This window comes from Palaemon carinicauda, chromosome 1 (genome assembly GCF_036898095.1).
Source record: "Palaemon carinicauda isolate YSFRI2023 chromosome 1, ASM3689809v2, whole genome shotgun sequence".
Taxonomy (NCBI): Eukaryota; Metazoa; Arthropoda; class Malacostraca; order Decapoda; family Palaemonidae; genus Palaemon; species Palaemon carinicauda.
In genome coordinates, this window is record NC_090725.1 from 229,795,830 (window position 1) to 229,812,944 (window position 17,115).

A 17,115-nucleotide genomic window follows, 5' to 3' on the forward strand; every position below is an offset into this window, starting at 1 on the left:
TTGAGTGTTATTAATAATGTCAAGTGAAAATAGGGGTTGCTGCAGTTTCACAGTGCCTATACACGAGCCGCCACTGCATCCAGCGTTAAGAGTTTCTGAAATTTGTTTTCATGTGGGGGATGATTTCCCTGCTCAAATGTCTGTGTTTTGGATTAAGGACAGCTCTTAAATTGTTTACTAGGGTCATGGGCCCAGTTGTAAAACTGCTTCACTTATAGGACTTTGCATTTTGTTTTTCATGGATGACTGGTTAGTCGTGGGGAATACCTTTTAAATGGATTTTGATGGCCAAAACCATACTGTAATTTTACATCTCTCCACTCTAGTGCTTCTCATAAATTGGTAGAAGTCTCTTCTATCTCTGACTTTATTTTCTATTTAGAAATAGGGATAGCCTAACTTCATTTTCAGGCTCCTCCCTCAGAGAATAAAATAAATTTCTTATTAACAGACTTAAGGGAGTACAACACACATCAAATTTGTTCTGTCCATAAGTTGATAAACCTCCTGGTTTTCATGGCATCTTCTGTGAAGTTAGTGATGGAAGCTGGGTTCAGCGAGGTCCTTACAATTCCATCTCAAGGCACTTTTGGTCAGAAGGTCATCTCTTAAGATGGTTCTTATTTCACCCATTCCAATCCAGGACCAAGTTCTGCTGTAGTGGAAGTGCAAAGACAGTTTCCTTGAATGAACCAAGCTCGAAATCAGAATTCGAAATCTCTCTCTGTTTTCAGATGCTTCCAGCTCGGGCTGGGGAGCAATCTTGGATGGCTCCATCTGTTGGGCTTGTGGAATCCAGTTGAGGCAACCCACCATATCAATTGCTTAGAGCTGCTAGTGAGTACAAAACTCTTACCCTAACAGAAGACCTTGTAATGGGAAAATCTATGACTTCAGAGACAAAGCACAGATCTTTCTTAGGTAAGAAAGTAGGATAAGTCAAGTTTCCTCTTCCTCCTCACTCAGTAGCTCCTTTGCTGAGAAGAGGCACAACACACAAATGAGACCACAAACCTTACCAGACACTTCTTAGTGGCTCTGGATTAATTTATCATCAACGTCCTTCATGATATTACTGTTTTTAGTTAGAACTTGGAAAGTACATTTTAAGAGATTTGATACTTTACAGGACAGTGAAACAATGTCTTTTTATAAAGAACATAATCAATAATGTACATCGGAATTTTAGATAAGCCTTTACTACTCGTTTTTAAAGTGAGAGCGTATGTCTTTAGAAATGTTGCAATGTCTGTCAGTTTCCTCAAAAATCTGTCACTGGTTAAAGTAGTAATTGCAGCTCAGTGCAAATGTAATTAATTGTTTTGATAATTGCATTTGAAATATGTACCAATACTATCCAATAGTTTATGATTTGTTGTAATTTAGGTTCGTTTGTTTGTCAGAGCCGGGACACTTTTTAGGTTATCTTTCTTTCACTTTTATAATTGTGGTGTTAAGAGTTTTTGGGACTCTCAAAGGTACTCTTTATTGTGAACAGGATTTTTTATACAGTTAGCTTGATTCATTTGAATAGCGTTTCTTGCATAGTCAATAGAATTAGGACTTGAATGACTTGGAATATTGTAGACATATTCTTGTCACTGATTTAGTACTTCTCATTTTGTTAAAGAATGGAATAAGTCCCAAGGGTTTCTCCATGCTCAGATCTGCAACAAGTTGAAACTCCAGAAGATAAGATTGCAGGTTTAAAAGTTTATTTGAGCAAAAATTTTATAGGACTTATTATTCAATACTTAACTAGTCATTGGATATCCATCCTTTCCCCAAAATTTAGTGGATAAGAAGACAGTAAAAACATAAACAAAATTGCTCAACACCTGTTGGTAGCGATTCTCAATAAATGTCCGAAGTAGTTCTTATGATTAACAATGAAAAGAAATATTTTTCCCTTTGAGCATGCGTAGGATAACTCATATTCTATTTAGTAATGTATTCATAAGTAATAAAAAATGAATACTGTATATCTTAGTTGATTCTAGCTGAAAATACAGTAAGTATGCAGTTATGAAAACAGCCAATCTACCTCTTGTTCATTATCAACCTAGGGAATTATCATATATGTATGACATTTGTTTGAAACATTTTGTAGTTGAATGTCCAATCCTTGGGAAGTTGAGATGTTTCATGTCTGTGTAATGTGATGTGAAAAGTATGTACAGTTTTTCTTTTTAAAGGTACTTTTAATTCTTATTTATTTTAATGTATTTATTTTTGACATTCTGTGTTTTGGTATGTTTGCCTAAGAGTATGATCTGGGAATATAGTTTCATTGATGAACAACATATTTATATGTTATAGAAATGTAATTTAATTACATTAAGGAGTTACATAGTTTTGTTGCTTTCCATATAAACAATCAGTCTTTAAATTCTCCTATGTATTACATAATTTTAAAAAACATTATATATATATATATATATATATATATATATATATATATATATATATATATATATATATATATATATATATATATATATATATATATATCTGTTTGTATGACTCTATCTATCTTTATATGTATACTGTATATATATATATATATATATATATATATATATATATATATATATATATATATATATATATATATATATATATATATATATATATATATATATACACACACACACACACCCTTGTGGGTAGGTTAGTGTTAAAAATAAAAAAAAGTCCATACACTCATAATTTTGTCTCCGATAGTTTATGGTTATATTGATAATGAGGATTCAGTTTAGGCTCTCCAAAAATCCATTTGTCTCAGTCACTTAAAACCTATGGAGATTCCACTGATGAAAAGTTTACCTAATATTTTATGTTAATAAGCTCTTTCTTCAATTACATAGTTTTCCTGGTTATATGTAAAGTAGATAGAATTCTTGCATATTAAAGCATCTCTAAAATGAACCGATACCTTACTTAGCAGCAGTCAGTTTAAGAAGCTTTGTAACTTGTAATAGCCATATTTGTCATCCCCAAAGAGAATATCGTCAACGCAGTTTCTTTGTAAAGATGCAGATTGAGGTTAGCAACGCTTCCCTCCAGAGTCTTTTTACCATAAGAAATAAATGGTAATAACTGGAAATTGTTGATTGAAACTGCAACTTCGTAGTAGGAATGTCTCCTTGAAATAAACCTGGTATAATTTCATTGAAATGAAATTCTCTCCCACTTACACTATTTCCCCCAGTGAATCTTCTAATAAAAGTTTTACACAAACTACGCTCCTTCCGGGGGGCAGTGGCTTTAGTAGCACCTCACTGGCCAAAGAGCAGTTGGTTTCCTCTCCTCCTTGAGTTGAAACTCCGTCCATTCCGGATCCCATTCCCTAAACTGACCCAAGTAATCCAAACTCAGACTGTGTCAGATTCCTCAAGGATAGCCAAAACTCAACTTTGTGGACTTCATGAAGTTTGCAGCTCGTGCTCGTAGAGACGCAAACATTGACCCGGAAAACGTTCTCTTCATCGAATCAGACAAAAGGGACTTGACAATTCGTCAAAATGATTCGGCCGTTAAGAAACTAGCAGATTTCCTAAAGAATTCATACCATACTTGTATGTCTCCGAATTTAGCCATCTCGTTTTTTAGGTTCCTATTTGACAAAGGCCTAGCAGCTAGCACTATAACCACCATCAAGTCAGCTTTGAAGAAGATCTTCCTTGTTGGGTTTAACATTAACCTGGCTGATTCCTATTTCTCATCTATTCCAAAAGCGTGTGCTAGGCTTCGACCTTCGGTTCGGCCGCAAAAGGTCTCTTGGTCTCTGAACGATGTCCTCAAACTTGCGTCGGACATGGACAATGAATCCTGCTCTTATATCACTCTTCTTAGGAAGACTTTATTTCTAACGGCTATGGCCTCAGGTGCTAGAATCTCAGAACTAGCAGCTCTCTCACGAAACCCGGAAAACATAGATTTCCTTCCTTCAAGCGAAGTACTCCTTTCTCCAGACAGAGCTTTCCTAGCTAAAAATGAGGATCCGCAAAATAGGTGGTCCCCTTGGAAGATTATCCCTCTTCCCCAGGATCCTTCTCTGTGTCCAGTCACTACTCTCAGAGCCTTTTTAGCTAGAACTGCCACCCGCTCGTCCGGCTCCTTGTTTATCAGGGAACAAGGAGGTGCTATTTCCATTTGAGGTATCAGACAACAAATCCTCTACTTCATTAAACATGCTAATCCGGAATCATTTCCCCATGCTCATGATATACGGTCAGTAGCTACCTCCATCAATTACTTCCAGAACATGGACTTTTATGACCTTAAAAAATATACGGGTTGGAAATCTCCTATGGTTTTCAAACGACACTATCTAAAGAACTTACAGGCCCTTAAATACCCAACGGTTGCAGCGGGGAGTCTTATCTCTCCCCATTAATCTCTGCTTCTTCCTTTCTTCCATCTCTTCTCTTCTCCCTCCTACCCGCCACTCACACCACGTCGCCACTCTCCTGGGTGGTTCGTTAGCCCTAAGATATTTACCATGTTTAATTCCTATGGTTTAACTGTTATTGTATTTACCGTTCCTTTAATGTTTAGATATGCTTAGACATGTAAGATTGGATGCCTTTTGCATTTGGACACTCAGATGTTTCCTTGTCTTCATATTTATTTAGCCTTACGTTCCCTATGTCCTTTGGCTAGTTTGTAATTTTATGTTTACTTACAGTATTATATTATATTATTGTCTTACATGGTGTTTATATTCTCTTCATTATGTTATTACTTTATTGGGCTTGGAAGGTATTCTCTGGTACATTTTCACCGGCCGTCACAGGTCGCCCCAGAAAAGGGATTTTGACGAAGGAAAAATTTATTTCTGGGAAGAGACCTGTGATGCCCGGTGAAACCCTTACCGGTTATTTTGTACGGACCCACCCTTTCCTTGTCAAGCCATATGTTCTTGCAGAAGGATGTCCTAGAGGGCGCTCGTGTTAGGTGTCGGTGGCGTGGTCCAAGTGTGTTTTCTAGGGCCTCTGTTACGGCCCTTCCCTTTGATGAAGGAATTATCTAAATGGAAGACAGCCTGTGAATAGTGGTTTTCACACGCCCCTGTTGTATACACGACACCCACAAGGTGCTCGCGCGAGGGTAGTAACCTCGGCATTCCATGCTTTTATCTTTCTCTGGTATATTTGGAAGATTTATATCAGAAAAGTGTAAAGAAGGACCCTTTTCACCGGCGGTCACAGGTCTCTTCCCAGAAATAGATTTTTCCTTCGTCAAAATCCCTTAATTTCATTGAAATGAAATTCTCTCTCACTTACAGCCGTTATACATGGATTTATGCGAGTAAAGATATACTTTTGTACTCTGTACATATTGTATATGTTTGCATCTGCCTATGTATGGTAATGCACTTTGTGTTTAGAATCAAACCTTTGCTTGTTTTTTTTTTAGTTTAATCTCAGAGAAAGGGTCCGGTTAATTGTTTGCTTTGTTGTGGTATTTTTTTTTCTTGGTTTTGATTTTAGGTGTTCTTTTGCTCATAATGCTATATGGTAAGTGTCTTACTACCCAATTCTTTTCTAGCCTGGTTAAGTTAAGAAATATTTCATTTAAATTAGTTGGCAGACGGTTGATTGTTGGCTAAGTTGAAAAAAAAATTTTGGCTTAGGTGATGGATGGTTGCCTCTTATAATTTATCTGAATGCATATAGATGAACAAGAGCTCTCCTTTGGGATGGAAGACTCGGTATAATAATCACCTTTGTCACAACTAATGCTAAACTCTGAAGTCGCTGATATCGATCTTCCATTATTCTTTAGAATATTGAGATGTAACATGCTAAGTGCAGGATAAGGAAATATAGAACAAGTAAAAAACACAGTTGAATCTTTTTTTAAATTCTCGATTTTATTGAGTATTCGTCACATAGATTAGAATAGAAAAAACCTGACGGGTAAGGAACACACTACCTTAATAAAGCATAAGGATCGGAAACGTCATCTTTTATTTTATTATTATTTTTTTTGCTTTTGTTTTTTATGTTTATAATAATGATTAAGGATAACATGAGGTAAGTTGAATGAAGTAAAAAAATTCACATGATGAGTATGAAAGAAATCAATGATAATATCTTTATGGTTGAAACACACTTTGGGAGGGACCTTTTTAAGGGTTCTGGTTCGGGTGAGGAAAAACGGGAGTGGTCTTCGATTGGGAGACTTGATTAGCTCAATGGAAGAGAGGTTTCCTTTGCTTTATTTGTTTGAATAGCCATTTATCTGTTAAGTTCATGTTTTTAGAGCCGCCAGGGCACAATTCACCTTCGTCGTGCAGCGAGCAGTGAAATGTAACTGGTTTCTCTCGGAATGAACTCTTTTTAAACACAAGAACGTTCTGCTATACACCAGCACATGAGCCTTGACTTTGCACCAATTGAAGACCCTCATTAACTGAATTATGCCACGATGAGCTCAAAGCCGTCTATGATCAAGCAGTCTCAATGTTATCATTATATTTATAATTATCATTAATATATATTGATTTGCACTTTAATATCAGATACAAACTTTGCAATTGTTAACTCTCTGGTGTATGACGTAAGAAGCTTATAGAATTACATGCGTATAGTCGTATATATATTCGTAGACGGATTTGTCCCATATACATTTGAAATATTTTTTATATATTTATATTCTTATGAGCGCATGTTGGATTGTATATATAGCAAAAAATCTTAGGAAAAAGGGAAGAAAATAGAACTATTCATATTTTTATATAAAATTCTTGAAAGAAGCTCGAATAACCAATGTAAAGAGAAAGAGGAAAATAGTCTACATTATTTTAAAAAATCTACAAAAACACGTTTAAAGATATACCGGTATCAAAGACTTTTTTTGTTTTTTTTCTTTTTTTGTGTCCATGCAAATGTCAACCATTTACTATTATTACGCAAATCAACTGTTTCTTGTTAGGTATTTTTTTCGTATCTAAATTATGCCACAAGTTCAGGAAAAATACGAGACCTTGAACAAAATGTTTCAAAAGACAAGTGTAGAAAACACACTCGTTTAGTACTTTATAACCTGGAAAATTCTGAGGTTATGTTGTAAATTACCATTTTTATTACCCATAAAAATCCTCTTGTTATTATTACATTTTTCTTCATAAAGAACCAACAGAAGTAACAAAAAAATATTAATTTACTTTATCTTTTCAAAACATTACAAGCAATAATTTAAACTTTATTTTTCAACATCATCAAATAAAGATAGACACACTGCAATCATATACTTTTTAATTAAAGTAAAATATTATATAAGTAAGGACTAAGGACAATAATATCATATAACAGTATTCTAAAATTGGCATAACAGTAAGAAAGGATTTTTGCAATTTTCCAGAAAATATCTGTGTTGAATGAAATTATATCACCAATACATAGAAAATATTCTAGTCAGAACATTTAAAGTATTTTATAAGATCATTACTTCCCATATATATATGTATATGTATGTATATATATATATATATATATATATATATATATATATATATATATTATATATACATATATATGTATATATGCATATATATATATATATATATATATATATATATATATATATATATATATATATATATATATATGTATATATACATACATACATACACATATATATATATATATATATATATATATATATATATATATATATATATATATATATATAGCAGTCAACCCCAAGTATACCCTCTAATGGTGTATATTGGGTACCATATGAGGATTCTTGAACTATCAAAGTAAACATTCTAATATGATGACTAAAACGCTCTAAGCTATTTCAGTACATTTAAACAACACTTAATTAATATGATTTTTTTCCCCAATTCAGATGCCCACTGGAAGCATGAAGTGGCCACAGTTCGTTATTCAAACACATGTGTTATTTACAAAATTGGAACCTAAGTCAAAGACATGCTTAGGGTTGACTGCACTTAAATGGGAATTGCTTTAAAACAGACTTCAGCATAGGCTTTCGTTATAATCCCTTGTATTACGAAGAAAAATAATACTCTAAAGATGAACATGGGCATTTGAGCTTATAATGATACAAAAAACTAACACATGAATTCATGCTAGAAAAGCTAACACATAGATGCTAGACGAAACTAACATGTGCACGTTAGCTAATATCACAGAAGAAACACGATGAAAAATTGAGACCCTAAGGTCACTCATTGAACAAAACCACGTACTTCGGCTATTCAAGTCTAAGTGAAATGGAGAGAGAGAAATATGGAGGAGGGAATGTAAAACAAACAGGGAAAATTCCAATTGGGATTTTTTTTTTTTTAACTTATCCTATAATTTTGCTGTATCGTGTCGGAAAGGTATTAGAACTCAATGCAGTTTTCTGTAAAACTTCATTCACACCATCTTGAATAAACATTACTTGTATAATAACAGGGTTTTGATTGTTAAAATTGGATAAAAATCAAGTGATAACAGACGATTGTGGCAAAATGATGTATAAAGAGAAATTTTGAGAAATTCCTTCAAGCGAACTAGGATTTTGTTGGTTTAGTTTGCAGTATGCATTGATAGAAAGGCCAAAAACATTCTTTTACAAAGCGGCGAGGTAAAGAGGCAGAACATGTGCAGTTAATGAATGAATCAATAGTAAATGTGAAAGTGTTGTATCTGATAACTTGGGAAAGCATGCTTTTGTTCATTGCTCGGATAAATTCTAATACACTACAAAACACCCACATAATCGACACGGGAAAAAGACCCTGTTTGAAATCATGTGTAGTTCATTAACGGTAACGGAGTTGGATTAACAACCTTAATTAACTAATTAAACAACAAAAAAGCAACAATAAATGACTGTCAGCTATCTTAACCTATATCTTTGGTATTCTTTCTTTGGCTACTTTTTTTCTTTGGCTTCTCATTTAGTAGACCCGTTTCCATTCAGCGTTTTCTGTTGGTCAGTCTCAGGTACTTATGGTCCAGGTACCCCAAACTCATTGAAGGGTTGCTTTTCAATTCAGACTTTGAGTAAAGATTGAGTAGATCGCAAATATTGTCAACCTAAGTTTTATATTGCTAATACATGACTACTAATTATTATGGCCTGTGTACATTACCTTTTTCAACATTTATGAATTTTTGTTTGTTTTACAAATACTTAAATCATAGGTCACATATATCCAAAAAAAATTTGGTGTAATTTTTCATGCTATAACCAGATTATTTAAACAATTGACTACCACATGCTCTTAATTTTTTTTTTTGATTTACAAGATTTTTCATAAGTGACATGGAACTCTGAAGATCACTTTTCACCCCAATTTGTAGACTCAGCACATCATTGACACTTAAGGACATTTCAGAACCTTAATCTGCCGGTTTAGGATTATAAGTGTACCAAGAATGATTTAGACGCCCAAAATGAAGACAGGTCCTAAAGAAAATAAAGTCAACGATGTACTGTATCACAGATGCTTTTTACATTGCGACAGAAATAACAAAACCTACAGGTATTGGAAATATTATGTCTAATAAATACTTATTATTATTCATATCCTATGAAACAAATGGTACTTAAATATTAATTGTTTCACATTTCCAGTAAAGCAAGTGATTTGTGTTTTAAGGTTTTGAAAGTTGGGTGAAATAAGTAAGGGCAGATAGAGATCAGAAGTAGAAAGGAAATGAAAATTGGCTGGAACAGTTAGAAAGAGTCAAGGTTTTCCAAGTTATATTGCTTAAACATTGTGTACTTTAATAACACCGTTTGAAATAAATTCTAACGAAGCCTTCCAATTTTTCAGTCACAATTCAGGTAGGGGTGTGATTGGTATCAGGTGTATACTGTATGTATATATATATATATATATATATATATATATATATATATATATATATATATATATATATATACATATATATAGATATATATGTATGTATATATATACATATATACATATATATGTATATATACATATATATGTATATATACATATATATGTATATATACATATATATATATATATATATATATGTATATATATATATATATATATATATATATATATATATATATATATATATATATATATAATAAGTATGTACTTGTGTGTATGCTAATGGACATGAACCCAGTTGTATGTACTTACAGTGTGCATATTTTCTCAATTTTGCTATTCAAATGAGTATGAAGGTATTGATGAAATCAACGTATAGAAGATTCTAAATACTGTGACCGACAGAAAGATAAAAATTTTGATGTCTTGGATTAGGAGGGAGATGTGGAAAGGGCACTGAAAAAATATAATGTTCTTATAAAGTTTTTTTTTTCAAAGTATATTTTTCTAAGGTGTTTTTTATTTCAGCCGGAGGGGCAGTAAAAGTTAAAGTGAGATGGAAAGTTATCTACAAAAAAGTTCATAGCAAAATATAAATAAAAATCTTAAGAGATTACACCTAGGAGTAATGTTCACGCGGAAAATATCCTTAAGAGTCAAATATAGGAAAAGGATGAGAAATCAACTTGCGCGAAATGAAGACGATAAATTCGTTGATATAACAACTGCACTTCGGTTGCACTTAACACTTATTTTCAGTGGGAAAAATTCAACAAAATACCTAGAGAATATTAAAAGGAAAAAGCTTTTTGTCTTTAAGTCATGTGGCACAGATTCTTATGCTATTTATATATATATATATATTTATAATTCATATATTATAATCTATGACAGAATCTCTTGAAAAAGATGTCGTAGTGATTTTTTTCTTCATTAAATATATGACAATAAGAAACACATCGAGATGAAGAAATTGCACAATATTCTGGTATTATCTTTTCAACACACACATTCACAGCAAGCGACGAAAAAAAAAATATCACTAAAATGGATGAAAAATTTAATCTTTCTACTCTACCGAGGAAAAAATTTCATTATTTTTAATGTTCATGAGATATCAAGTGATAAGTAACTGGACAAAAGGAGCACCAAAAAGTTTTAGCTCTTGCGCGAATCTTTGGAATCATTATTTGTCTGGTTTCTGTTTCTTTTAAAAAATAGAAAACGTTTAAGGGCCTATTTATTATTGTATGTTATGTTATATATATATGTTGTTTTGGTGTACATGTTTTTATGAATAATTCATTATTTTTCTGATTGTTGGTATAATATGGTCAGAAATATTTACCTACAGTATATAGCTCTCTGCTGTATATATATATATATATATATATATATATATATATATATATATATATATATATATATATATATATATATATATATATATACATATTTATCTACATATATATATATATATATATATATATATATACACACACACACAAAATTTATATGTAGAAAGTACTTACTTACAGTATGTAGCTTTCTGGATCTTCCTTTACATACACATATATGTATGTATATATGTATATATATATATATATATATATATATATATATATATATATATATATATATATATATATATATATATATATATATATATACATATATACATATATATACTATATATATATATTATGTAAATATACATATATATATATATATATATATATATATATATATATATATATATATATATACACATATGTGTGTGTGTGTGTATGTGAGAGAGAATATGCATGTGGATGTATGTGTAAGCTCAGTTATTTATGTATATGTAATGCATAAATTAGTAAGCTTATGGACAGAATTATGTATTATTTCTTATTTGCCGCCGATTTTCATCATCGTTAAACCTGAAACGGCTGATAATTGAAATATATCTTGATAGTTTTAAAGCTGCTTACTTTGTCTTGAATATACAATTCTCTTCATATATTTATTGTAACATCTATTATTGAATAGAACAATAATGCAAGTAAGGAGAGAAGTTACCTCATATAAGTTTGTGATTTTTAGTTACGATTGAACTTGTATATTAATTTAATTTAATGTCATTGAAGTATGTAATTGATTTCATTTTAGGGGTTTGCTTGAAAATTTATAGCTGGGTTATGATTCATGGCTTTAATCAAATTTAAATTTTTTTTCAGGTTTTAATTTTATATGTACAACTCTTTAATAACTTTTGAACTAATTTCATGTTGTCATAATATTCATGAGGGAAATATATGTATTGTAATCAGGTGTAGCGATGACAAAATCTTAACAAATTAATGCTACATGAAATTTTAAGAATATACTGTATGTGTGTGAATGTTCACCCTATATGTTTTAAACGATTTTCTTGAATTCAGTGAGGCTTTCCTTTCTATAATTATCAATAACCCTCTCAATCGAGGGCAGCTAATGGCTGTGGTTTCCTTTTGAGGTATCATGAAGGTGTATGAACTCGCATATCTACAGAGAAATCATGTCTACAGACTCAAGATACTTAACAATACTGTTTGTTGTATTTCATATGTACTAGAATGCCACTGGGGTCAGCACAGAGACACCAGTGAGAAGGAGAGAGTGTTTGTTAGAATGGGGCTTTCCTTAATATTTATAGATTGTATATATACCGTTTTATGTATGATTTTTACATGTAATACATCCATGCGTTTATTTTTATGCTAGACTTTGCTTCCTTCTTATAGTTATTTATACTTACAGTATATCACATTTTACCGTTTTCTTTCTTTTCCAGATCGGTTTCACCATAAAACATCACTGAAAAAGGTAAAATATCCTTATTATCTTCATTTTTCTTTTCACAAGACCAGTGAATTGTCATTTTCTTCTTGTTTTTTTTTTTCACAAAGCTTCGTTGTTGTTAACCCCAAGTCTAGGAATCGATTGCAGTTTACTTTCGTTTTGGGTTTGGTGACATCACGGAAGGTAAAGCAGCGTATTTTCGGTGTATTGAACGTTTTCTATTGCAAAATGAGGAAAGTGGTCATTCACACAGTGAACACGAGATCCAAGTAGAAAAAGTTATTTGTGGGTTTTCTATCAAAGTAAAATGGTTTGTTTCTATAGGATTATTAGTATAATTGTAATAGTAGTAGTAATAGTAGTAGCAATGGTAGTAGTAGTAGTAGTAGTAGTAGTAGTAGTAGTAGTAGTAGTAATAGTATTATTCCTAGTCTCGAATATTATCCTTAAACATTGAAAGGTTGGGATCAAGATCCCTGTATGTAACACTAGATTAAAGCTTGTATTTTTTTTCTGTTTTTTAGGGTTACTTTTGTCTTTTTTCTCACTGCATTTCGATATCTGTTTGGTTTTCGCAGGTACAACACAGTAACGTTGTTTCAGACATTTTCTCGTTTCATAATAAAAGAAAACTGTGTGGACAAAAAACCACTTGTCCTAAATGCCAGCCCATGACTTCTATATTATTGTTATCAGCTCGATTCGAGTAACCTATATTTGTAAATTATATACATCGAAAACATGTAATGATTCGTCTCTCGTGTCTCTAAGACCATCAGGAAAACTAGTAAAACTGCCTTAAAATGCGTCTAATTAATGCTTCTGGTAGCCCCGTCTAGAGCAGTCTTCACCCTCCATGGCACACTCTAGCTTGACTCTGGCAATAATGGCACTGACCATGGCTTCCTCTTGTTGTCTTTTGGCTTCCTCCATGGCTCTGTTGACGCCTTCCCAGTCCCGCTTTCGAGGTCGCTCACCCGAAGTTATTTTTATCCTGAGGAGAAAGGAAAGGTTTTAGTAACGTGTTCTTGATCAGGTTTGATGTATGAAGAATTCTGCTGCTTAAAATAAAGAGGAATTTATTTCAGCCATTTCTCTGCAGTACGAAAAATAAGGTCATTGTGAAGTTGATTCGATCATCTTAAAAAATGAAAATGAAACGGTTTGTCAGATTCAATGTACTTATTCAATTTTGTTTTAACCTACATGTTCATTATTTTAACTGCTATTACTATCATTATAGTTACGTTGTTATGTTCAGTGTAATTATAAAATGATAATAATGATATAAATTTATTGTGTTATCTGTATTCACTATTGCCTTGAATAAATAATAACAGCTGAGGGCAATCTTTACATTTTTCAAAGAAAATCAAGTTATGCATCCACATACAGTATCCATATTTGGACATCATAAACATAGCATTGCTTTGCTCTATGAAGAAAGGTGGTCAGAAATTATTTTAGTTTTCTAAAACCAAGATTTTCCCGTTATAATAAATCAACATGGAGTGAGTTTAAGACTTGACTGGAAAAAAAGTGTCAATATTATAGCACTATTTGTTTGTGTAGAGAGGTAATATACTCATATTAATATTAAAAAATCCCGTGAGTAAGAATATGTATCTTGGGTTAAATCGTCGAGACCATGCCTGCAGTATAGTAATACTTTCTCTTATGGAAGTGATGTTTGACGACTATAAATGTTTGAATATCTTAAAATCAGTTTGATTCAACAAGGATATATGTCTAATGCTGTGAAGAAAAAATCTTTAGTGAAGAAGATACGGTTTAGATAAATAAATTTGTATGCTGGAACTATGAATATGATAACAGAAAAAGTTATGAAGCATCATTAATTTAAATAGTTTAAAATTTTCTTATAAAGTTCAGTGGAAATGAATAAGCCATCAAAGAAATTTGGTTACTCTGAATTACAAAGGATTTTGTATACAGTATTCAGATATGATTTTCGAGAAAATATTAATGATTTCAGTGACAGGTAGGCTACAATCTGTATTGTTACATTATGCAGTGATAAATTGAGGGATATATTGGTAGGTAGATAGATTTCTGAAGAATTTAAGAAAGTAAGAGTATGTATAAGGAGGGGAATAAGAACATTGAAGTGGGAGACTTAAGAGTAAAATGGTACAAATTGTGACAGAATAAAAGATAAAATTTTGCCAGTGATTTTCTAAAGAAAATTAATGATGAACCTGAATTTCAGTACCAAAAAAATGTTAGATGGATTATTATGTTAAGGGGAGGGGAATCAAGTTGAAATAAAGAAGAGGAGGAAATGTCCATTTTAAATTTAATTCTTAATATAATGCTAGCTACCTTTGCACGCTTATTTCTCACGAATGATCAGTCAGAAGTGCTTGGTGTAAGTGAATAAAAAAAAACTAAATTTTACATACTATTATATACTTAATCTTTTCAAGATTCTAGATGCTTCAAGTTTAATTTTTAAACTCGAATTGTAATTATAGCTCCACATTCTAACATTGTGATTGAAGGTTTCTCGAAACATTGTTAATGAATATATGATGAATTTTAGCTATGCTGCTAGTATTCTTCATTGAAATATTTTCAATTTTAAAATTTTGGTAATCCATTTTAGTTTAAACGAACAGCTTTTTTTTTAGGTACGTTATTATTTTTAGTACAGTAATTGTCTACTGCATTATAACACACTGAATAAGGTATTGTTGGATATTCAGCTGCCACTTGTTACTATTAACATATTTTCATTTTCTTGCCTCCATATCAAGCGTCTTCCCTTTGTTTTACTCAATGATGTTTTACAGTATGTCATTTTATACCTGCAAACAGAAGACGTGATCAGTGGCTGTTTATATTAATTCATTGCTTTTAATTTTGACAGGCTTGCAGGTTATAAGCCATTCAAATCTTGGATGGCTTTTATGATTCTTATATTTTAAGTGGTTTATTAAATTTACTCAAAAGAGATATCAGCTCCCAAGGAGATGTACTATTGTGCAATGATTTTTTGCCATGTGTAAGAAATTTTACGGTATAGATGGAATATAATAAGGGAGAAAAAAGGAGACAGGCCATGGGGTTGATGTCTCCTTGGAAGTGTAACAAAATGTCAGGGAAGTGAGACATAGCCGTCTCTACCAAAGAGCTGGTCATAGCCAACTAAATCATTAGTTTTTAATGATAGGGAACTTTTAGGCATACTGTATTAACTGCCTGGTTCTTTTGACTGTCAAGACATTATTTGACTGAATTCTCCAACCTTGGAGACCTAATATATTTACTTTTCTCCAAGGATTAAGACCAGAATGGCTGATATGATCTTGCCAAAATTCTTGGAGTAGCAGGATATTTCACAGTGATATTTTTTAATATATTTCAAAAGCTGGCCATCTACAACTTCTACAAAAGCTTTATAGTTTTACTTCGTATATATAAGAAAATAACATTTAATAGTGCCTTTTCATTGACATTGGCATTAGTGACTGTTTGAGTTATGATATTGGATAAATTACAATAATTTATTCATTCCAAGTGTCCTGTGTCTGTTTGAATGGTATTGTAGATGACTATGGAGACCTATAATGGTATAACTACCATTTCTGGAGATATGTATTTATGCAAGATGCTGGTAGTCTTTTCAATCTATCTTTTTAGGAGCATTACTATCACTAAGTAGCTGGGGTAACAGCAGATTGAAGTGTTTGAATAAATCTGTGGTATACTTTTGTAATGAATACAAGTACTCCTTCTGATAGTTTTCGTTTTTAAGTGCTTTGGTTTATTCCTTGAAGACCGTGCTGTATGATATGTTATTGTAGATTATGATGTTTTCCCTTGATCCTCATTATTTAGTGTTATGGATAATGAATTTATTTTTTCTTCATATGCCTACTTCTGTTATGTGGTTCCATAACATTTGTAGTACGGAAGGTAGCCTACAGCTCCAGTTAATCATCTTTGTGCATTGTTGGTGATTTATAGAATACAGGAATGGGAAATATTTATCCATGTTCTCCATTCTAAAGCCAGAAACAGTTTTATGGAAATTAGATTCAGGATTTTAAAAACTCTTGGTTATAACTATGGTGATATACTTGACATCGATGATAAATTTGGAGGCCCTAGAAGACTCGTTGATCCCAACCATTTATGTGTTTGGTTAGATGGCTTTGGGATGAAATTCTATTAAATTCCATTTATTTGCAGAGCGCCTCCAATTTGTGTACCAATAATACACCAATAGCCTGCTACAGTAGTGCAAGATGGAAAATTTCTTTGTGCAATTTTCTTGGCATCCAGACAGCAGCTTCTGATCTGGTAACTTTTCCAGAAGAACCCCGAGGTAATCAGAATGAGTTACATCCAGGAACATGGCTTCTCTTTAATTTATTAATCATCTTGACCATGCAGTTTGTAGAAAATGATTAGTTGAGGTAATCACA

General features: G+C 32.0%; 1 protein-coding gene and 1 long non-coding RNA gene across 3 annotated transcripts in view; one reads left to right on the plus strand and one right to left on the minus strand.

The window, feature by feature from the left end:
• The window catches only part of LOC137654236 (uncharacterized), a 344,104-nt gene that overhangs the window by 132,578 nt on the left and 194,411 nt on the right, over nt 1–17,115 (plus strand). Inside the window, exon 3 of one of the 2 annotated variants that reach the window (XR_011046572.1) lies at nt 12,657–12,688. This is a non-coding gene — a long non-coding RNA (uncharacterized lncRNA). Of the gene's footprint in view, nt 1–12,656; nt 12,793–17,115 lie in introns of those variants that run through there. The other variant, XR_011046570.1, reaches the window with a different exon arrangement.
• Nucleotides 11,624–17,115, minus strand: part of LOC137654206 (protein tramtrack, alpha isoform-like) — a 236,722-nt gene continuing 231,230 nt past the window's right edge. Inside the window, exon 8 of the mRNA XM_068387864.1 lies at nt 11,624–13,658. Coding sequence (XP_068243965.1) covers nt 13,478–13,658 — 181 coding nt within the window. The 3' untranslated portion in view covers nt 11,624–13,477. The remainder of the gene's footprint in view (nt 13,659–17,115) is intronic.